Genomic DNA, 24,058 nt, shown 5'->3' with positions numbered 1-24,058 from the left:
GCCTTTCATTATGTCATCTGTCACAATTCTCAATATTACCAAAGATTAAAACCACATTTAAGAACATTCAATCATGTTTAAATTAAATTAGAAATGAAAAAGTAAGCTATATTTAAATTTGGGGCACTTTCAAAACTCATTCCAGTCACATTCAGGTTTTTTGCCTTTCGTATGAATAGAACATGCTGGACTATACAACACAAGCATCTGCTCTGCTGAAACTCAAAGACGAAAAGGAGATTAAGAAAATAAATAAATAAATAATGCATCCTATTTTAAATTCAAGGAATTAAGTTTGGCCACAGCTTGTGCAACCTTTGAAGGCTCCAGGGTGACCCAGCAGCACTCCTGTCTACAGCTGCACTTTTAGGCTGCATGGCCCAGATGGTACATCGATATTCAACACGCAATCCCATCATGCCCTAGGAGCCAAGTGTCCAGCTGGACCTGGCTGGCCTGTGGAGCCAGGGCCGGCTGCACCTGACCCCCCCATCCTATCTTTAACAGCACCAGTTCAGTCACAGCCCCTCCATGGTGCATTGGGAAAGAGGGCAGGAAACAAGATTTGAATTCTCCAAGTGGTTTATTTGCATCATAAGGCTCCTACTCCTACATCATACGCCTCCTACTCTTAAACATTATTTTGGACTTGATAAACAATGAGTTTTATGCATCAAACAGATAAAATTACTGTGGAGAGATACTGTGCTGCATTGTTGCCATGGTGCCTGCTGTTGCCAGTGCGAGGGGAAACTCCCAGCTCTCTGGGAGATGATGTCATGAGAAATTCCTGAAATGGTTCTGTGTTCCCTTTTGGCCTCTCTTCTTCTGGATGCCTGCCACCATTTTCATCCCTCTCCTGCCCCCTCACTAGATCCGGCATGCAGAGTATTCCACTTCCACTCACTTTCTCTCTGAATTCCACACACCTTTGGTTCAGCCCCCATAACCACATATACACTCACAGGCACATGCACACAAACAGGTGACAGAGCTGGGCTCACCACGACTCCCTCACTCAGAAACCCTGGTCATCCGCACCTTTGTCTTACAGTCCTTCCCACACACTGGGGGCTCCCATCCAATCCCACCAGCCCACGTATAGAGATATTACCATACAGGTTAGGAGAGTCAGCAGCCCAGAATGCAATTAGCATCAATCAGTGACATAACCATGAGCAAACCAACAAGGAAAATGTACTAGGAAAACTGAACTGGCTGAGCAATTGCCTTCCTTCCATAGCCATAGCCCTAAGACTCCAGCACAGACTGCAAGTTTCTACCACAGTGTCGTAAGCAGGGAGGTCAGTTTGAATTAAAAATCAGAACACATGTAGTAGAAAAAAGGGAAGTGCTTTTGATTTGGGCTTGTTTAATTGGTTTGCTTTTAATTAGCTATATTTCAGCCATTTCCCAGACCGCAAAGAATTAATTATCAGACAAGATTATTTGTTTACAAGAGTTCCACTTGGATATATTTTGGGAAGGGAAGGGCATTTAAGATCTAAATTTCTGGTAATTTAGAGTGGTGACACACCATGCAGCCTCCCAAACACCTCCAGAGCACAGCAGATTCATAAACAAACTTCACACTGCCTTTATAATTAACAAGACACCTGGCCCGCTCTCAGTGCAAGTCAGTGTCATGGTATAAAGCTAATATGCATAAAGGTCATCAAAGCCGTTCATTTCTGCTGTTACATTATCATCTTATGCTAAGAAGAAGCAACTAAGTACTTGCTTTTATCTTCATATGTTTCAACATTACAGTAGGCAGTAGGAAGTGGTGGGTCGTCATAGAGCTGGAACTGCTCAGAAGGTTGGTACTGCTTTAGTTTACACAGAGCTATATAAACAGCAGATATCCACCACTGGAAGCAGATAATGTGTCAGATGTAATCTGGGTAAGTTACAATGGAAAGGGGAATATGCTTAGTAAACCGGATGAAATGTAATGGAATGTTGCAGTGAAAATAGGCCTAGCTGTATCACAGAAGTGAGATAATGGGCCTTGGCTGGCAGTTAGTTTCATCCCCATAGTTCATTAGAATTCACTGAGAACTTACAGTACAACACCGGAAGATCAAGAAAATCTATACATGAAAACAATCACTCTCTACCTTGGGGATGGCCGGGAGGGGGAGTGTATACTAATTTACGTCTTAGCCTTTGCTCTCCATTGTTCTTAATTGTATAATTACAGGATCAAAAAATCAATAATTCAATCTGACAGCTATCAACACTTGCTAGTAAGAACATTACTAAGGGAAATGTGAGGGAAGCTTAAGGGCTACATGGTCATCATTAATGGAGAAGTTTCCACGCTCCCGATTTAACAGAGCCTGATCCAGCTCGGGCTCCCATTCCACCCACCCTCTTCAGTATGCGCCATGCCAGGGAAATAATTTCCCTCCTTTTTCAGTTCGGCTTAACGCTCCACCGCGCTGCCACAGCACTCATTAAAGCCAGAGCCGGCGAGTCCTTCTTCACTTCTGACTGAGAGCCGTGGGACGGAGAGGAGCGGTGTTAAATAAGAGAATGGATGGCTGTTTATCGGGTGCATTTGCTATCTTATTTCGTGAAACTCCATTTACGTGAGTTGGCTGACACATCAAAACCAATCCATAGCCTTAGCAAAAATGTTTCAACAACATCCTCACAACGTTCCTGCACTGCCACCAGTCTTAGGTGTAACCGGTCAGTTTCAAGTTCCCCTGCCTGATTTCCTATATTATTGCATATTTGGTCACACTGAATGGTTTCTTCAGATAAAATACAATATTAGACAAAGGGAACCAGAGTAAACACAAAACACATAGTTCAAATTATTATTTCATTTATTTAATGAAAGTTATCAAACACCAAAATATAACCCAAATTACTTTTCATGGCACTGTATATATACATAGAGGGTTTAGACATAATAATGGAAGCATCTGAGAATATATGAATATCAAGTAACTAATAAGAAGCAGGGCCACCTACTGCACAGGACTTAACTTCAAAACAGCTTCAGACCTACTTCTGTCAAACAGTTTAGGATCTGTGTACTGGGGAAAACATGGACAGTGTTTGACTTCTTCCTGGTGTTAATAAAATCACTCTTGGATTTGTTCAGCACTGTGTTTGGGGGAGTTATCATCCTGAAATATGGTGACATGTTGAGGAAACAGTGATTACAGCAGGGTGCATCTGGTTTGTAAAATAGCTTCATACTCCTTGGCCATAACCACACAGAGCAATCATTGAACCCAATGAATCTCATGAAATGGCTGCTCATCCATTACATCCACCACCATATTGTATATTGAAGGCTTCCTTTGGGTTCCTTCAAACGTTTCCCCATCCAGATGTAGGAAACAGAGTGAGATGTCTCATCAGACCATATTACTTTTTTCTGTTATTAAAGGTGCAAGTTTTGTGTGCTTTATTGAAAGTTATGTGCCTTTGTGAATTAGTGAGTGGTTTCCAGTTGGTGGCCCTGCTTAGTGAAGCTGGCTTACTGTTTTGTTGAGACTGGTTCATAGAGATGTTGATTCAATTCTGTGGTAAACTGAGGCTGCAGTTTTGGGGTGTTTATAATAGCTATCCATGGAAAGTTTCCATTTGTCCCTGTCAGTGAGCTTCGATTTGCAACCACTCTTTATGGGTGCAATTGGTTCATGTTTGCCATATGTTGTCACAATTTTCAAAACTGTTCCCCTTGCCACATTTAACAATTTTGCTGTTTTTATGACTAATGCATCTGCAATTCAGGCACTGATTATTTGTCCACTTTGTTGCTTTGGAAACACACACACACACACACACACACACATCAGAATTGAAATTAAAATGATGGAATTGTGTAGCTGACTTTGTAATTATGATTTAATTGCTTCAAGGTTAAAGTCCTTTTTCATGTAGTGTTTCCATTACATCACACATGTACTGCATACACATATACATACATACATATGTATAGACTCAGTGTAGGTGTGTTGACTGACTGACTGACTGACTGACTCGCTCGCTCAGTGTCCCTGGGGGTAAGGACCTGACTGCACGGTTTGACTTGGAGTGTCAATCACATTTGCTGGTGCAGCCATGACAAATAAATCATTTCAAAGTCAGTGCACCGTGGAATTCAATCTGTCGGCTGGATGTGCAGGATGCTTCCACATCCTTTTTATCGTCTGGTGAGTGTGGCCCTGTCACGCCGACCAGAGCAGTGACTGTAGTAACACCACTCTAAATGAAGAGTCGGTCTGCTGTGGAGGGGAATACATGGTTCTGCAATGGCAAATGGGGTCTATGAGTACAGTACATCTGAAGGCCTGTGGACACACAGTTGGCAAATACATAGATTAGACCTGTGTCTTGTTGTTCATTACTGCAATAATTACTGATTCCCTTGGAAATTCATTATTTGTATTATTGCAAGTTTCCCTGTTTATCTGCTTGATTGCCTGATTGGTAATATTAATTGTCAATTTTGCAATTTATTTTCTGATTTTAATTTGTAGGTGTAATAATGACCTGAGAACACAAATGTTTCTTTGTTGAGTCAATAAAATCACTTGGATGGATCTGAATTGAACTTATTTGATTCTTATCTTGTGGCTAACTGATGGTTTGCATTTTGCAGTGTAGCATTCGTAGTTCTGCTCATTAAGTTTTCTGCTGACAGTAGTCACTGACACATCCACATCTGCCTCCTGAAGAGTGTTTCTGATCTGTCAGATAAGTGTTTCTTTATGATGGTGAGAATGTTTCAATCATAAACTGTAGAGTTCTTCCTTAGCCTACCAGGTCCTTTGCCCTTACTGAGCTTGTCAGTTCTCTCTTTGTTCTTAATGATGTTCCAAACAGTTGATTTCGGTAAGTCCAAGGTATGGCCTATGCCTTTGACGGTTTTTTTTTTTTTTTTTTTCATATTTCTCAGCCTCATAATGGATTCCTTGACTTTCATTGGCACAACTCTGGTACTTATGCTGAAAAATGCCAACAACTAACTCAAAAGACAATCAAAATAAGCCGAGACTAAATAAAAGAATAGATAAAAGATCTAGTTAAAGATAAAGCTCTGTTATATCTGTAATGCTATCCACCCAAATTATATTTTAAAATAAATCTATATATCATCAGGCTAAATATAATAGACATAAAAATAGACACAAAAATGGAAAACAGCTGCATGAACATTAATTGCTTCTTTTTTATTTTTGAATTGTCAGTCTTTCTGAAAATAAGGCTGAACCTTATGAGCATGAGATGGGTTTGACTGAATCTGAAAAAAGAAGAAAATAAAAAAACTTAATGCTGCCTTTCCTCTCTCAAATTCTAATTTTATGAGGCCAATTAGTAAATAGGCTTTCTGTGCACATTGGCAACACATCACTGCACACAATGATGAAGTAAATGTTTATCCACAATTATTGTAGTCTATTGATTATTGCATTTATTAATATTATTAACAATAAAGAATAACAATAGGAGAGGACAAATGGAATATGCATGCTCCCTTTTTTACTTCTGTCACTTCTGTTTCATATATTTCCTCATTCTTTTTTGCCTTAATCTTTCTCCATCCCTGTCTGTCTCTGTAACTCTCTCAATCTCAGTCCAATTATTTCCCCCCCTTTTCATTTATCCCAGCCTCTCTATGTATACCTTTTCTCTATCCCTTCATATAAATACTCTCTTAACCTCTTTTCCTCTCTCCAGCAGATTATTGGTATGGCAAGGTCCAGTTCTGTCTCCCGTATGGTTGCTCAGTGCAGATTTGGCATGCGCAAGGTAATGTGGGGCAGATTTTTTCCTGTGACTGGATCTCACCCAAGAGAGTGAGGTACATTAGCCATAATCCATGGGGGGAGAATGGCACCTACTCACATCCTGAGATAAACCAGAGGGACTCCAGCATGGACTGCTGGGAAAATGTATGGTGGGGTACTGTACTGTAGTCTTATAGTTGTAGCTCAAGGCTGCACCACATTACTGCACCTCAAAAGCCTTCCTTTATTTCTCATTGGATTTTTATTTTTCCAAGGATGTCAGCTCGTGTCCAACCAGGGTCGTGGGGGCGGGGGGGGGGGGGGGGGGGGGAGTATCCCACACCCACAAACAGACAGAACATAAACAAAAATCTTCACCCTTCTTCCCCATAGGTTCTAGGGGGAAAAAAGAAGCTAAAATAACAAAGTTAAAACAAGGCAAATCCAACTTTTAAGCTTTTTCTCTTCAACTAGTTTGCTTTTCAGGTGACTAGCGCCTCAGCTTTTCAGCCATATTACATTTGCTTTATCTCTCATGAACAGACTTGCTGTCTCTCGCCATGCATGCTCCAGCTCTCAGCCCTGTACCGTGGATAAAAGCACACCTTTCAGCACCCGGGCTGATTTGTTAACACAACTCAGGTGCATGTGTTCAATCCACTACACCACACTGCACGATTGGTTGAATCGGGCATTTTACTTCCGGGCTATAACAAAAGCCTACTCACAAAGAACTGGATGCCCCTGGTCAATATTGTATTACAGATGAAACACAAATCTCAATTATTTCTTCTATTGAGAATTTACTTGTAACAGTGGTGTTTTCCTTCAAAGGCGGAAAACAGATTGCCTGTTGGTGTTTGACTGACTTGGAATGGACGTGGGAGTTTATTAGGGCTGTGCATAATTGGGCACAGGACACTTATTGAAATATCTTTTAATAGACAGTGCAAGGCACTTGAAAATGAAAATGATTAAAATGTTGCCTTTGGTCTCGCTGTCTCACTGACCACATCACTATAAAGTAGAAGAACTGCTTACGGTGTCATTTTTTACATCATTATTTTTAGCTTAATAGGTGATAATCATATGGGATGCCAGTACGGACAGATACAGTATTTATTGCAAACTGAGTCATACAGATCAGAATATTGTGATGAAGGTGGGACCCAAATGAACTCACAGCTCTTCCAACAAAGAATCTACAGCCACTTCAATGCAAGATACACTACTATCACTCATCCTGGACCTTGGGTACAAATTGAAAGACAGCAATGTGTTTCATTGATGAGTTTAACGACAATGGTTTGCTCTTGAATCAAGAATGTGCCAATATTCTGTCTGTATCCAATATCACATTATTGAAATGCCTCCTTATTTGAGAATAGTTGATATGTAAAATGTTATCAATTTACTTTTTTGCATTTACTGTAGTCTTGGTAATTTTTTTTAGTGTATTTGTTTTGTATTTTTCCATTTGTATATTTGTAAACTGGGCTTAAATATATGATATAATTACTATACTTTACTATATTATTAGTATAAATCCTGGTACATATATTTGTTGACTGGTTTTATAATTATTCATTGTGGAAAAACCCAACAGAATTAAAACAAGAAATCCAGCCCCAGAATCCTGCTTGTCACAATAGTACAATTGTGTGAAAAATTCAAAACCACACAATTCAAAGATATTAAAATATTAAAAAGCACTCCTCATCTGTAAGCCCACCATCCTGAAACCCACCCCCATATCTCCACTAACAGTCCCCATTATTACTGGGACTCATGGAAAAAAGCCAAAGAAGTGGCCTGCCTTAATGGTAGCTTATTTTCGCTCGGGGAATAGTGCTTACTTTACATATTCATAATGGCTGACCAGGGCCACTCCAGCTATTGCCACAGAGGACAGAAACTGGTGCTCATTTCTCTTGTTCTGAACAGAGGCACTTTATGTGAAACGGGGCTTATTTACAGTTATTTACATTGTGCCCTTTTAGCATAGGCATATTGTTACATCCAAGAAACAATGGCACAACATGGAACACTTTGGAAATAACTGGATATGCCAAAAATATATAATTCAGTATGATTTGATGCTTGCAAGCAGTGGTTGTCAGGCACAGATTAAACAGTTGTTCAGGGAAACACATACGCAAATAATTGCATAATCAGTGGGTTTGCTTATACTTCAAAGAACAAAGAGCTATAGTTTTGCTACGTAGCATGCAAAGTCTTGTCTTTCAGCCCTCTCGAACCCTGCCACAACCCTTGGTCACGTGTGACTGCGTAATCACATGCCAACCTTGCTGGCTGGCTTAACATTGTTTTAAAATATCACTTCATCTAACAATACGGAATCCAGGGTAAGAACTGGCAAGAGTTTATACCAATCAAATAAAATACATGAGGCAGCCAAGTCATTATATTTAAATACGTTATCTAATTCATGATACAGTTCATACAAAATAAATTTTATTCCATTGATTTCGCAAAGCAATTATCCAAGGTAACTAATAAGAAAAAAATATTGGAAAAGAAAGATTTCTTTGCAACTTAATTTGGCTAATGGGTTTCAAGGTAAGTTTTTTCAGCATGAAGTGTAAGCACATTTGGCATGTTTATTTTAGCAATACTGTATTTCACGACACATTAAGTTTTTGGATTTAATAGAGGTGAAATTAGCCACATTTACTTGCTTATTTCACTAATTCTGGTTCGTTTTAAATTGTTCTCTTCACTAGTATTGTTTGCCATTCTCAGTCAAAAGGTCCACACCCACCCACACAAACATGATTACATGCACTTGATTACACACATGCACGCACATACACACACACACACACACACACACAGAACCACACACACACAAATACATTTAGCATTTTTCCACTTTGATATTGTGAGGCAATATCAAAGGATCTCAAAAGCTACTAAAAGAGAATTTCTATCCTGGTGAAGAGCTTTACTGAACGCAAAACTGCACACTTAATACTGTCTGTTCAGTATATTTTCTGTCACAACACTGCCACTTCAAACAGCACTGCAGATTGGGAATCATGTTCTGTTTTGTGAAACTTCCCTGAAGGAATAATAAGTAACCTCAGTGGCTTTTGGAGTGGTGGGTGCTAGGTGGTTGGGTGAGCAGCAGCTGGTCGTGGTAGTAAGAGTGTGTGTGTGTGTGTGTGTGTGTGTGTAGGGGGGTGATCCAGGGTTTCACCCTTAAAAGACAAGGCTGTGGCCTCAAAAGTCAGTAGGAATTGTAGGAATGTGCAATGCTGAACACCAAGGCAATAGCACTGGGAACTGTGAACAGATGATACATTTCTGAATATTTGGACCCCTATGTGTGTACTAATCTGATTGAAAAGGGCTGCAAAAATGAATTCTTGTCATTTTTATATTTAAAAAGAGAACATAGTCAAATACCTCAAATTTTGTTAATGCAACTCTTAATTTCTTCATATTTCCATAAGAGCAAAAGGGTGAGAGAATTAATTGATTTCTCTGTAGCCCATACAACTATACAACACTGCATTACAACCCTTATCACAAGCAGCATTCAAGTGTTATTCCAGCTAAACACATACATCCTTATAGGCATTTAACTGCAATTGCTGGCGTCATTGATCAATACCGTGATGACGTCCTTTTTATCACAGAAGTATGGCAAGGTTAGATATGAGCTTGCAATGCACTTACTGTTTGTCAGCTCATTGTCATTTCTAGCTTGTATTGTGAACTTGTTACATATTTTTCTACAATCCTGCCTGTCTATCTTGTGTTGTTATTATTATTATTATTATTATTATTATTATTATTATTATTATTATTATTATTATTGTCCTACGTCTTTTTACATTTGCTTCTTTTAAAGACATCACCACGCATCCTCTCCACATCCATCTGTCTATCAAACCTGTCCCACCGAAGCCTCGGCCAGCGATGGTGAAAGTGCTGTCGCGAGGTTGCACACGTGGTGCAGTGAGGGGTTAAGGGAGCCACTCTACCATCTGGGAGCTCACAGAAGATGTCACTCCTGGCTCCGGTTTCCTAGGAAACGCACATGCCTGAGCTTCTCTCTGCCAGGGTGTGTGGAGATAAAGGTGAGCACAGGGGAGCTGTAGCTACAAGGTCAAGCTGGGAATGATAATAATAAAATAAATATTGCAAATAAGGAAGGAGGGCCGGCACGTCAGGGCTGCTCGGAGAGTGCTCATTGGAGAAAACAAATGTGCAAAGAAAACAAAGCAAGAGAGAGAGGACACCAGAAGCAAAGCAAATTCTAGACAGCTAATTCTGCACCCGCAATCTTATGATGACGTTTAAATTCTGCCCACCTCCCCACCTTTACTGTACATCACCATAGGTCCATCCTATTACCCCCTCTGAACTGTTCACTATGACTCCATGTGTGCTGAGCCAATCTCCTACTGCAGGGCCCTGCTCTGTAACTCTCAGTCCCACCTGAGTGGGGGAAGGACAGTCACTACTGAGGCGGCCACACCCGGGTCACCTGAAGGTGACGGACAAATCAGGCAGCATTGGTCTGAGCAGAAGATGGTGATTTGGGGGGGGCAGTGGCTCAGCGTGGCATTAAAAAAATGTGTCGCCATCTTCTGATCTGTGACAGTTAGAGTCAACATACTCCCACACCTCTCTGTCAGTGCGGAAAGCAGAGACAAACTGCAGTGCACAGCTCTCTTTGCCCCTCCTAAGTCCCACATCCACATAAAGGGCAACACAGGCAAGGCAAGTCTGGGATAAAATAAAAGCCATAAGAGCACTGCACGCTCCAAATATTACTTGACTAACCTTTTGAGGCCCATCTAAAAAAAACACTGGATTCACTTTACAAGAGATGCCCCCCCACAATAACTTCCATAGGACAGGACACTTTAAGGACACTTTTCCAGCAAAGTAGTAACTATTTAACAGGCAACTCATTTTTATTTTTCCCATTGTGGCTTCAATAAACAGGTGACTTTATGCACAAACACAGCAAGCTTCTGCTACTTTTAAAAATATACATATTTTTTATGTATTTCTAAAAGATCTATATTTAAAGTTTAAAATAGGAAGTCTATTTTTTTGTAATGTGAAAGACTAAAATACTTCCTTGGATTTCAGTATTTGAAGCTCCATTTTATGGATTGAATTATGCTGCTAGTACAATGTGTACAGTGTCGGTTGTTTTTCAGCAGTAATGTGTTAAAACGATAAATAAAGAAGCAAAGACCTGCGTAATTGCAGAGGCCAGTAGACATAGTGGGTGTGATATATTTAAAATAGAAGCAATCATTCCAGGGCAGTGCTTTTCTCAACAGCCATGCATTTAGCAATACTAATGGCTGAAGCCCAAAGGGTATTAAAAAAAAGAATAACAGCAGAAGAAACAGAATGTAATAAGCTTTTAAAAAGCAGCCGAAAAGGAGCTCTGATATGTGGCTGTGACTTGTTGGTAAAATCTGGGGTTTGTTTAGCTCAATAAACATTTTCAGTGCCGTACATGTATTTCATAGAAAATAAGCTAAAGAACTAAAACCTACTAAATTTGAACCTAATTAATTTAACCTCAAAAAATGTGGCACTTTGTAATTATTATGTTTACTCATTTCTTTAACACCCCCACCCTACAGTAGATGCAATGATCACTTCCAAAATGAAAAGTTTAATTAATTGAACTAACTAAATTAACTTTGCAGAGCTACTTTTCATATTGTACTTAAGTATGCTAGGCTTACATTTCATGCTGCTTAAATGGTTTGTGCAACACTGCAGGCCAGTACAGTGAATAAGTCTGTATATGCAGTAGGTCCATGCAAAAGAATAGGATGTCCCTGCACAATACACACAGTATGAAAGCAAACTCTTAGCCTGAATTATGCCTACTGCAGAACAGGCCTGTACTATAATTTCTGTTACAAATACTGTATAGCAAATAGTAAGTATTCTATTAATTCATGCAATAAATGGTTTATTACATATTTCCCCTACACTGTTGGATTAAAGGATAAGCACAGTACAGCAGATCTTCCCTAAATGTGTGCAATCAAACGGTGTCAGACTCACAGACTCTGTCGTAGTTCTGCAGTATCTCTGGACGTTCCTAAGGACTGGAGACTCTTCTCCAGGGACACCACTGTGACAGGGAAGCATGAAACAAATGGAGGGATCCTTACAGATGGGAAAGAGAGTCTTTGCGAAGCCCATAGTGGTTAGAGATACCATGCCCTAAGTTACTCATTAAAGTGAACTCTCCTCGGGGCTCAGGAGTGGCTCAGTCAGAGGAGGCCTTCCGTTTCAGCTGTGTGCCTCGGCTATGGCAGCTGATGGCTGCGAGTCCACAGCAGCGGAACGCAAATGTCCTCAGACCACCACAGGAAGAGTGGCTTTACGTTAAGTCACCCAAAGTCCTTCAGACTACTGCTACATTAGCTTCTCCAGCTAATGGCAAATGCCAGCCCCCACAGGTTACACAGTTAACACCAGTGAGAGATGCACTTCTTTTACAAACACGGTAGTACTGTATGTAAAGTCCTTGAACATGCATGGTAGCTCCACCCATTTTGTAAAGGACATAATGACATAGTTGGCATTGGTAATCACAGCCATCAGTGGGTAATGTGCTTGTATAATTAGCCTTTATTAGTCTAATGGCAATAGCGGTGGGGAATTAAGGCAATAATAATGTTCCATTGCAAGTTTTTTATTAAAGTAATGACCTCAAGTTTAATACTTGGGTTTGGACAGCTACACTAAACAGGGAAGCAATCTGCATGCAAGTCTGAAACAATAGTAAGGCACCAGCTGTGCGTGCATCCTCCCTCTACTCCTCTACTCACCATTAGCATTGATCTGAAAGATGTTGGAGGAGGTCTCCTGAAAGACATCCTGGAGCTCCGATGGGCTCATCTGCGTTGCTGGCAGGCAAAACAAAAAAGAAAAAAATGTATCAAAAAGTAAGATTAAAATCTGCAAACTCAGATTGCAAAGGTAAGTCCATAGTGCCAGTATATGAAGTAATCTACCATAAATGATAAGTATGGGCAGAAAATAGCCCATACAAATGAGGTTTTTCACAACCATGTCTATTCTAACTATTCAATCCACTTTCCTCCTGAGGTAAAGACTGTAGTCTGTAGTCCATACCCCTGTCAGTAGGTGGCAACAGTACATTGAACTGTTATATTCAGTCATTTATATCATAGAGAGTTTATGGGAAGATTAGGTAGTAAAGAAATTGGTTGCTAGGATACTTGTTGGTAAACAGCAGATGTTTTCCTCTGTGGTTGCATGACAGTTTTACAGGAGAAAGGGATAGAACTGTAAAATTGTATTTACTTCTTTAGAAGTCCTTGCCAAGCAGAATTGCTGAAAACAAAAGTAGGCCTAAAATATATTCTCCTACCAACACATTGAAAAGCTAACTTTTCCTTCTATGACTTTTCTTCCTTTCTTCCTAACATCTTCCCCACAGAATTATCTCTGAAATTACACAATACATTTAAGCAGAAAGGAGAGCGAGAGAGAGAGAGACATATATGTCCTTCTTAAAGTGGAAAGGGTAGCAGTCAGACTTAAAGCCTCATTTGGATGAAGACATCTATCCTCTCTGCTTGATGTGATCAGACCACTGAAAATTGTTCTGTTTATAGGCAGCCTCAAGTGGGTAATTCGCCAGAAAAAGCTGCACCAAACTGAGGCCTTTTTTAACAAGAGAGATTTCAGTGTTTGCAATGATAATAAAAAAGTATACAGCTCGCTGGGATAAAGCACAATTTACTTCAGTGGGTTCAATTGCATTAATAGCACCACCACCAATAAAACAGGTCATTTATTGAGAAAGGCTATAACACTTTGCACAACCTGAAGCATGTGAGCCAAAGAGCTGCATAGCCACCTCCTAGGCAGGAAAGAGTCCCTTTTTATTACATTTTCCCACCAGTAGTAGGACTTCTTCCATGGAGTAAACAATTATTACACATAAATAAATATTGTATACTTAAAAATAATAATATTGAAAGTCCTGTTTTGAAGCAGAAATATTTGAAGTTGATAAAGGCCTTATAGATATTCCTAAGGCCTTATGGATGTCCAGAACCACAACAAATTTGTTCCTGAATATTCATAAGCCACAATATAGCCCAGGAAACTGCTGCAATCAATCAAATCCTGCTAGAGTAAGCAAAACAGAGGTTGGAAGGAACACAGCTGAGCTGACTATCTGGTTACAGTGGATAATCTGTGAATATGACCCCTGCTATTCATATTGCTCCCAAAGCCACTGTCAGAGAGCATGGGGTTGCTTCTTTTTAATGGGTCCTTTGCAGAAAAGAAAAACTGACATTTTGTCAGACTATTGGTACTATTTGAGGCCTTCCCCCCCCCCCCCCCCCCGTGTGCTGGGATACTCCACCAAGATGAGTGGCTCTGAAGGCACTGCAGGTGACAAACAGAGAGTTACTGGGGCCAGCACAATTGCAAATATAGGAAAGCAGGCAATCGAGACACATGCACACACAAACCCTCACACACAACAGCCAACCCAGCTCTCACACCATTTTTTCACACCAAGTCTAACATCTGTCACTGCAAAGGCTCTCCGAATTATTCAAAGCTCTGTATTTCCCACACTGCTCAACTAAACAACATCATGTCCATTTCAAAGCTGTTCTCATTTTGGCTGACTGCAGTGACACTCATGTGTTCCTGCACATGCTCCTCCTGCAGATTATAATGCCAATCTCCAGCAACAACTATACCCTTCCTTTCCCTCTCACCTGTGTCACCCCAATCACTCTCTTAACCCTGCATCGTCCACTCTACTCCCTGACACTGCATTTTCCCATCCTACCTGCTGTCGTCCTCTCCACCCCCAAGACCTGCACCCTATAGCATACCCTTTCACTTCCCACCTCTTCCACACCCTACCAAGTGTCACCAAAAGGACCGAACAGAGACCTTTTGAGGAGCAGGTGCTGAAAGTGAGAAAAGGGCACATCAACCTAGCAAAACCTTTTTACGACATCCAGTTATTGCACAGAATATATTTTGCCTAAATGAATGAATGAATGAATGAATGAATGAATGAATGAATGAATGAATGAATGAATGAAAATTAACAACAGCTAGTATAATAATACAAATTTCTATCAAGTTTTATCAAATCAAAGGGCCAAAGGGGCAGGTGCTTGGGCACCTAAAGCCACTCCCTCTGCATGTGCCTGGTTACAACCCCCACCTGCAGTCTTGCACCCTATCTTGCCACCACACCCTCCAGTTGCACAGAGTCCTTCTCATTTTTATCAAAAACCTTAGCGGTGGAATTTCCTCTTTCCTCTTAACCTCTACTCCTCAGAACAGATCTGTGGCTTCTCTAATTGCAAAACAAGGAAAAACAGAACAAAACAATTGGTTTCACTGCGTGAAAATTGAGTTTCTGGAAGACATCAAACCTGCTACATTTCAGTGAAATTTGGGGTGTATCGGTCATGAGAGTTAGTTAGCCAACACATGTATTTTCAGAAACCTCTGGAAACTTCTCCTGGGCCTAATCTATGATCGGGGATTTCAGGACTTGGATATTCCCAATTAAACAATGCCTGCACTGAAATTTCATGTGTCCTGGACATGGACATGTCTAGTAATTTATACCAAGTGTCTGGACAAGAACACCTCCGTGCACAAAATTAGGTCCGCTTCCAGCATAACCGTGGTTTCTGACATTGGCACATGCCGCACACAGCATAAAATGCATCCGTTTTCAGATTTGTGTCCACCCTATAAAAATGCACCTTGTCATGCAGTGTCTGAGACTGAAATTCAATATATTGAAGGTATCCATGATAGAAAGAAAGACCAGACAGCAATCCCCATGGCCAGCATTTTTAGCAAAGCGGACAGTAAAATACTTCAATAGGCTGTTGGATGCAGAAAGCATCACAGTGACAAAGCAAAGGGAAAACAACAAAACACAGGCTAGTTTACGGGTGCCAAACGAAGACATCGTGACACATACACGAATGACATGTGTGGGCGCCTCTATTCTGCTTGGTCAAAAACAAAAAACACTGCGTCACTAAGACGGAGAGCATGATCATTCTGTGTCATTACCACCATGACCCCACGGTATGGAGGTGTAAAATACAGCCTGGCTTATGACCGGAAAAAACATCTTTATCCATCTGTTCAGGACGGGTTGGCAGCAGCTCTTTCAGTCTCTGCTCTTTGTCTTCTAATTCTTCTAATAACAGTAAAAGGATTGCAATTACCAGGTTGTTTGTCTGTGCTGCCAGCTTACGGCCTAAGGGGTAACAGCGGTAAAATGGCCAGGCATCAGAGGAGGGACACCAATACGCTGAGCGCAGAGGTCTTTACAGGTCAGGCCTTCTTACTCTGTGAGCTGAGAAGTGCGTGCTTAAATTTAACGACAAATGTCTGTTAAGGTTATAGGTTCCAAAATTGCCGTTTGGTGACTCATGCTTCGAAATAAATATCACTGTGCACCTTGTGTCCGATTTGTCTTATGCCAGCCAGGAGGAAGAACTGTAAATGTACTCTGAATTGGAAAGCATAAAGATAGAATCAGAAGTATATCGCACAAATCATGTGCGAGGCATTTCAACAGAAGTTTTGTGTTGTGACATTGAAAGGGCGTTGGAAGAGCAGAGAGCGTTGCGTACACTCTGTGGCTGCTGTCAGCTTCCTGTTTTGTCCCAGGGTAAATTAAGCAGGGTTAAGACTAATGTATCCACACGTTCGGAATAACCAGGAATTAAGCCTACAGTGTAAGCAAATTGAGCAGATTAGACTTTGTACCGATTCATCAAGACACCATAGTTTGTCTTGCCACTATTTTATTTATTTTCGGGATTTTTTGGGTGCACTGTCCATAACCATGATGTGAACTGAGCCAATTTATCAGTAGGTTTGAACTTGAACTGGAGAAATGCTTACAGTGCCGTGAAAATAATTTCATGTTTATTTTGCTTTTGAAGTTATGTCTACGAGCCACAAAATCAAATGGCAACAGAGGGAAGACTTTTATGTGAAACTGACTGTAAAATAATATTCTGCTCTTTGTGTTGTGCGCTGATGCATGCAGAAAGGCTGCGTTGTTGGGAATGCAGGATGAAAGCACTGTTTGTGGACGTTGTCGAGAGCAGAACAGGGGATTGTGTGCTGAAACTTGCCTCCCCTCTTATCGGCGCCGTTGGAACATTTGCATATCAGACCGCTACAGACTAGCGAGCGTGAGAGTTTGTGTTCAGATGGTCACGCAGCTGTCTGAATGTGGATAGGTAAGATCATGACCTCAAAAGTCTGTCTCACCTATTGATTATAATGTATGCGTCATTTGGACATTTGACAGCTGCACAGCAATAGAAAATCATTGTATTGTCAGTTAAATCAGACAGTTGACTGCATATATATATATATATATATATATATATATATATATATAAATACACACACACACATACATATATATGGCTAGGACTGTGCTTGCTGTTATGGCTATGGCATGTGTTTAATGTAAAGATTAGAGCAAATTAAGGAATAATTATATATCTGAATTCATATTGCTTAGGTGTAATAAGCTGTGAAACCCAAGTGCTTCTGATTTTTGATTATGTTTGGGTTCACAGTCGGATGTTTGTTTTCATTGGCAGGGATGGCTGGGCAGACAGAATGGGCAGAACAGAGAGAACACAAAGCGATTTGTGGTTAGTTTGCTTTTCATGGTTACTGTACAGTATGTGCACTGATACTGAAAAGTAAACATGAACAAAATATTGACAAAGATCATCATATCTAAATCATAATCATATAGACCAATATTTCTGTATAATGTACGGGTTTTTAATTTTTCCTTTTGTTTGAGGCTTTTAATGAGAAACTACCACAGGTAAGCACACACACATTTCTGCCCATGGCATTTTGATTTGTGAGTTTGTTTGCGTTGGTGTGAAGTAAAATAAGATTGAATCAAAAAAGAGATGATAACAGGTTTTGAAATAATCCTGTTGCTTTAACATTTGCCTACCAGCAGGGGGGGCTTATGGGGATGGAATTTACATAAGTAAATTTGGAGAGGCAGCATATCCATCAGACTCCCTTGTTCTTTCTTGGAGTTTTCCTCCACCTGGTAGAGTCTTTTATCTTTACAGTTTGAGCGGGGAGGGGAGGGGGTGCTCCGGGAGAGGGATGCAACTGAGTGAGAACTCCCCAGAGCGAGCTGAGAGAAGACCTTGTCTCACCTTCAGAGTCCCAGCCGCTAATGTGTTCATCCTCGGCTAATGACAAAGACGGTCGCACCTTCCTTTCCAGCCAGTGCCATTATAGATGTGTATTTGCTCAATATCATGAATATGTAGGGCCAATCTATCATAATGATGGAGAGAGGCAGAAGAGAGTTGAGGAGCATGTGAGAATGCGTGGGGGGGAGGGTGGTGGAGAGGGGGGAGGTGAAAATGTTTGAAGGTAAGCACAGTCGCTTGGGTACATGTAATATGTGTGCACGACCCAGAGTCTTCACCCAATGAATAATTCAGTTTTCAATATAATATCCTCCTGGGGTAGTACTCGAAATAAAGGAAAAGGTATAATAATAATAATAATAATAATAATAGTAATAATAACTATTATTATTGTTATTATTAAAGGGAATTGAACAGTAGAACTAATTACTGGTACTCTACTGTATTGTAAAGCATTAGATTAGACCAGCAGTTAGACCTGACCTGACCACCCATTCAAGCTACTTGCTATTTAAATTATGAATACACTATGGCCCTTTCTCTTCTGCCCCTCTTCTTTTCTATTCCATAGTGCTATAGTCAGATACTAGGATATCATCAAATGGTTCTTTTCAGTTTAAGGAACTTGTGAAAAAGCCGGGGCATCATGTCAGCTCTGAGGTGCCTGACTGGCAGAATCAAAACGGATGTGGGAAATGGCACAGGGAGCGCCAGAGACATCTTTCATGGGAGTAGCAGGCCTGCAGGGCGCAGGCAGCGTGATCCCTCTCTCTGTCGTCTGGAGGCATTCAGGGCCTGGATTTCACATGCAGAAGCGATGCCAACTCCGCTGGGTCCAGCTTCCCTTACCGCCGCTCCCAACAGAGGGAGAGGCCTCCGAGAGGACTCACGCGCTGGATTAGGACACAGCGAGCCTCCGCGCCCTGCCCTCTAACAACATCGCCGCATGGAACCAGTCACATCCTGAGCCTTCATTCTGGCTCATCGCTATCACGCAGATTTAACATCCGCCTAAACCCCATACACGGTGTGATCCTCAGCAAGCTGCTGGGGGAGGGGGTGGGACGAGGGGTTTATTTTTCAACCATCGCGGTACATGCGCATCCTGTCCTCGCAAGTTCAACAGGGCGTTGGTGGGTTTCAGCTGCAGTTTCCAGCATGTTGACAGTAAGTGCGCCCGCCAATCATATGGCACGGAATGGGGGGGGTGTGAAGTGAAATCAACTTATTGAGACAAATTTTCTTTCAGTTAATATTTTGCCCTATTTTATCATATCTTGCTGCTTTGTTCTGCAAGAGGAAGGGAAGACACTCTTGGTTTTATATATCGATGCTACTGTGGAGACAAAACCAGCTGGCCTCCCTGTTGGCACGGAAGAGACAGATAACACAGATGGGACATGCAGACGATGAAAGAGAAAATACAGAGACAAATAAAGAAAGAGAATGTTGAGAGATAGCCAAAGATTGCCAGAGAGAAAGAGAGAGAGAGACAGAGAGAGAGAGGGAGGGTAGAAAAATAGATGCAGACTGATTGAGGGAGGAAGACAGAAGTCATCATTGCGTGGGAAGTGTGCTAATTTTTCTCGGTGACTTTCTTTTTGATGTTGTAACATCATCGTCATCATTTTTTTATTTTTTATTTCTCCATCTAAGGAAATTCTCACTTGAGCCAAGACTTGCTGAATGCTGACTTGCAAATGTGCCTTTTGAAGGAGTGGCTCCTCACAAAGTCCTGTTATTACATTTTGGTTGTGGGAAACGTTAATAATGAGTTATGAATAAATCTCACTTGGCATAAATGTTTTTAATTGTCAACGCCAGGAGAAAAATGAACTGTTGGTATTGCAGAGAGGCTCATCAGTACAGCTAATGAAAAATTTGTCAACAAGCTTAATTACACTCTCAAATTAAAATGCAACTTAATCGCCAGCTTCAAAAACATTATCCAAAAGGGTTATGATCTTTCTCCCAGAAAAGAACAAAGGCAGGCTCTTATGAAACAGCAAAGCCTGTTTGAATGGTTGTTTATTGTTAAATATACATGAATATATAGCCACTAGCCATTACTCTGCAATGAAGAAAGTGATATTATATACCAGCATTAAGAAATACATATCTGTGGACCATCTTCTACAGCAGAAGATCCACGGATTCATACCAGCTGCTATGTGCTGGCAACAACGGGGAGGAGAGGAGAGGAGTGTCGAGGAGAAGAGAGGAGAGGGGAGAAAAGAAAAGAGTGGAGAGGAGGGGAGAGAACAGGAGAGGAGAAGAGAGAAGTGGAGAGGAGAAGAGAGGAGAGGGAAGACCACAGACCACATTTCACTTTCTCAAATTCAAAATGCTTTATTCATTCTCTATCACACACATACACGCACACACACTTTATATGGCATACAGTATAGTAGACAGGCATTCAATCAACCTTTTTCCACAGGTTTCATTTCCACAAGTGTTACTTGTTCCTCCTCGCGAACACATTGCAGCTGGTTCAGCAATAATGTTCAATAGACCATAAATGTAGTCATTGTGTCAGAAAAGATGATGCCACTTTCAAGGTTATCACACAGAGAAACCAGTTCCACGCACTATAAGTCAAAAGAGATACTGGACATCTATTCGCACACAATATTAATCAGATCTGAGTAATCACATCTATTAATACTGTTGTCTATCAAGAGTCACAAAAGCAAGCCATCCCCTTATCCACTCAACACAAGCTTACTCACAAAGATGCACTAGGGCCACCAATCAAAGAATCTTCTAAGATCCTGTCTCTATGCTTAGCATCAGGATCAACCCAGGGATGATTTCACAGTTATTCATCCTTTTAAGCCAGTACCTTTATGTCTCAGATATATTACCAATGCCACAATCTCACTGTATACACTGGTACAAATGTAGAATCAAATTATTGTGAAGCCATGACCAAGTAACAGTGCCAAAGTAATGGGAACAAATGTAAAAAAAAATGTCTTCATAAGGTTAGGACAGCTATCAAAATAGTGTTTGCAGAGCGAGGTAAAAATTAATTCCATTGCTCGAGATTTAAAGCTTGATAGTTGGAAGCAGGTTTTCTACTAAATGTGTCATATTAAATGTGTAGACATGTGATGTGTTTTGAAGAAGTTTGATTTGTTATCACTCAAATGCAAATTGGAATGAAAAAATAAAAATGTTTGCCGTTTTGCAGTTGATTGATCACGTCATGTGTATTTTACTAGTTTTATTTTATATTGTGTGGATATGCGTGTTTATTTGTGAGGTGTATATTTGTTGCGTATGTTTATATTTATATGTTTGCATTCAGTATATATGTTCATGTGGCTTGTGTGTGTGTGCGTGTTTATGAGTGTAGCATGTGTGATGTGTGTATGTGTACAGCATAAGTGTTTATTGTATATAAAGTCTATGTGTCATATGTGTTTGTTTGTACTTTACATGTGTGTGTGTGCGTGTGATGTTATCCACTTGTGTGTGCGTGTGCGTGCACGCATGCACGATTGTGTGTGTTCCTATTCGTGTGGGTTTGCAGAACATTACATAAGTACACAGAGTGGGCCAGCAGATGATGCACAGGGTTGCAAACCCACGCAGCTTGTTACTGATGACATAGGCAATGTACAATATGTGCGTTTTGAGGAAACCCTCCTGTTTTGCAGCTTGTTAGCTGGGCAGAAATGGAGGACAATGCAAAGTACAGACAGAAAATAGCCCATTAAAGAACATATTTGTTTATATTCATTTAAAATTTTATAGCAACTCCATTTTAAAGTGTGGCTTTATTAAGTCCCAATATGAATGAATATGCTGTGAGACCCAGTCTTTAGAACACAGCACATTGAAGAGAGGGACTCCATGCTTGGTACCGGCTATTTGTTCAGGGTCTATGCAATGTCACATTGTGACGAAGTCGCCTGCTGTCGATGACCGAGTAATCTTAAAACTCAAATTTGGTGATTTTAAATAAATAAATAAATCTTTACCTCCAGAGACTTTATAAATGTCTATATTCCAATAAAAGTATATGTACGTTTTTAATCAGTTTGCTTCTATACTGGGCACCTAGGGAAATAAACTATGCGGCAAACACACAAGTTGTCTCTGAAGTACATACCAAACTGAATATGATTATAAATATTGTATACAGATGTTCTATTTGGAATTTCATTCATCATAAATGGGTGAGCCTCTAGCTGAGGACTGAATCGAATTATAAGTGTTAATAAAAAGATTTTAGTTGTGAATATATCCAGATAAATCTAATACTTTCTTAAAACTTTGAAAACAAATTAAAGAATTGGACTTTGGTTGTGTTTTTCTAAACATAACATTCTCAACCATTTATTTTAACAATCATCAGTCAACATACTCAGTTTGACAAAGAATTATTATAATTTTTAAAATTATTATTATTTTTACAGCCCACTACAGCCCTGTGGTCTTATATTGAAAGAAACTCAAACATGAAATCATCAAGAAAAATAAATTAATAAGTAAGTAAATAGGTAAGAAAGTACATACACTATATCATCAAAAGTATCTGGACACCCCTTGGACTGGGGCTATTTTTCATGGTTGGGCCAGGCCAAATAGTGCCTTAAACTCCCAAAATTCCTATTTACATTTGGTTGGAAAATGTAATAAAAAAAATCATCAATTTTTTAATTGTAACCCACTAGCACAATGCTGTGCATGCAAGACTCTCAGTACAGCTCAGAAAATTGAAAGCTAATTACACCAGATTTCCCAAATTTAATCGCCAGTTTCAAAACATTTCCAGGTTTATATACTTCCCCGCACATGGTTACAACAGGAGATTTATGAAACAGCAAAGCTGTTTTGAATGTTGTTATGAATTATGATTATGCCAACAACCGACAACTGAAGAAGTGATCTATTCCTTCAAACATTAAGAATACATATCTGGACCATCTATCTACAAAAATCCGTTCATACACTCTAGTCACAAGGAGAGAATGAGTTCAGAAAAGTGGAGTGAGATAAAGAGAGTGAAGGAGAGCAAACGAGGAAGAAGAAGTGGGAAAAGAGTAGAGAAGACCACAACCTTTCACTTTCTTTCAAAATTTTAAAAATTCATTCTCTAACAACTAAGTCATCACCTTTATATGCAACAGTATATGACAGGATTCAATCATTTTCAAGGGTCCCACCACAAGTACATGATCTCGCGACACATTGAAAGTGGTTACAATACTGTTCAGAAGTACTCATATGTAGTTCTTGTGTCCTGAAAATGAGTGCACTTTCAAGTTACCAGAGAAACCAGTTCCAGCACTGTGGTTGGACATCTATGGACACACATTATGATTGGTTAATCACATCTTTACAACGTTGTTCAAGATAAAAAGCAAGCCATCCCCCTTCATATAAATACAAGTTCTCACAAGATGCACTAGGGACCAATCTGTCTTCTAAATCCTGCTCAGCTTGGCATAGTATCAACAGGGAGATTTCACAGTTATTCCCTTTAAACCAGATTTATATTCAGATAATACCAAGCCACTCTCACGGTTACAGGTGCAAATGTAGAATCAAGTTTTGGAAGCATGCTTCAAATTCTGCCAAATTGGACAAGATGAAATGTTGTTTAGGCCCAAAATATGTTAGAGGAGAAAATTAATTCATGCTCGAGATTTAAACTTGATGGTTGGTTTCTAACTAATATGTGTCATATAAAGCAGACATTGGTGTTTGAAGATTGATTTTTGACACCATCAATTTAAAAAAAATCAAAATTGCCTTTTCAGTTGATGACGCATGGTAACATATTAATGGGGATATGCCTGTTAGTCGAGGGATGTGGTAGAATTGATATGTTTGCATTAGGTTAATGTTCAGGGGCTTTTGGTGTATAGCGTGTTTAGAGTCTAGCATGTGCGAAGGGTGTGTATTGACAGAATAAGTAGTTATTGTACATAAAGTCATGTTCATAGGTGTTTTTTGCTACATTACAGTGGTGTTGCAGGTTTTTCCACTTTGTAAAGCTTGCATGGACGTGCACTGTGTGATTGT

The 24,058-nt window shown here is 40.1% G+C and overlaps 1 protein-coding gene across 1 annotated transcript in view; it reads right to left on the bottom strand.

Moving 5' to 3' along the window:
- tsnare1 (T-SNARE Domain Containing 1) overlaps window positions 1-24,058 on the bottom strand; it is a 165,130-nt gene that overhangs the window by 94,922 nt on the left and 46,150 nt on the right. The window contains exons 3-4 of the mRNA XM_064343270.1: window positions 12,602-12,679; window positions 11,829-11,898 (exon numbers count right to left, since the gene is read on the bottom strand). Coding sequence (XP_064199340.1) covers window positions 11,829-11,898; window positions 12,602-12,679 — 148 coding nt within the window. The remainder of the gene's footprint in view (window positions 1-11,828; window positions 11,899-12,601; window positions 12,680-24,058) is intronic.

This window comes from Anguilla rostrata, chromosome 1, assembly GCF_018555375.3.
Source record: "Anguilla rostrata isolate EN2019 chromosome 1, ASM1855537v3, whole genome shotgun sequence".
In the NCBI taxonomy this organism is placed as follows: Eukaryota; Metazoa; Chordata; class Actinopteri; order Anguilliformes; family Anguillidae; genus Anguilla; species Anguilla rostrata.
This window is presented reverse-complemented; position numbering and strand designations above follow the sequence as displayed.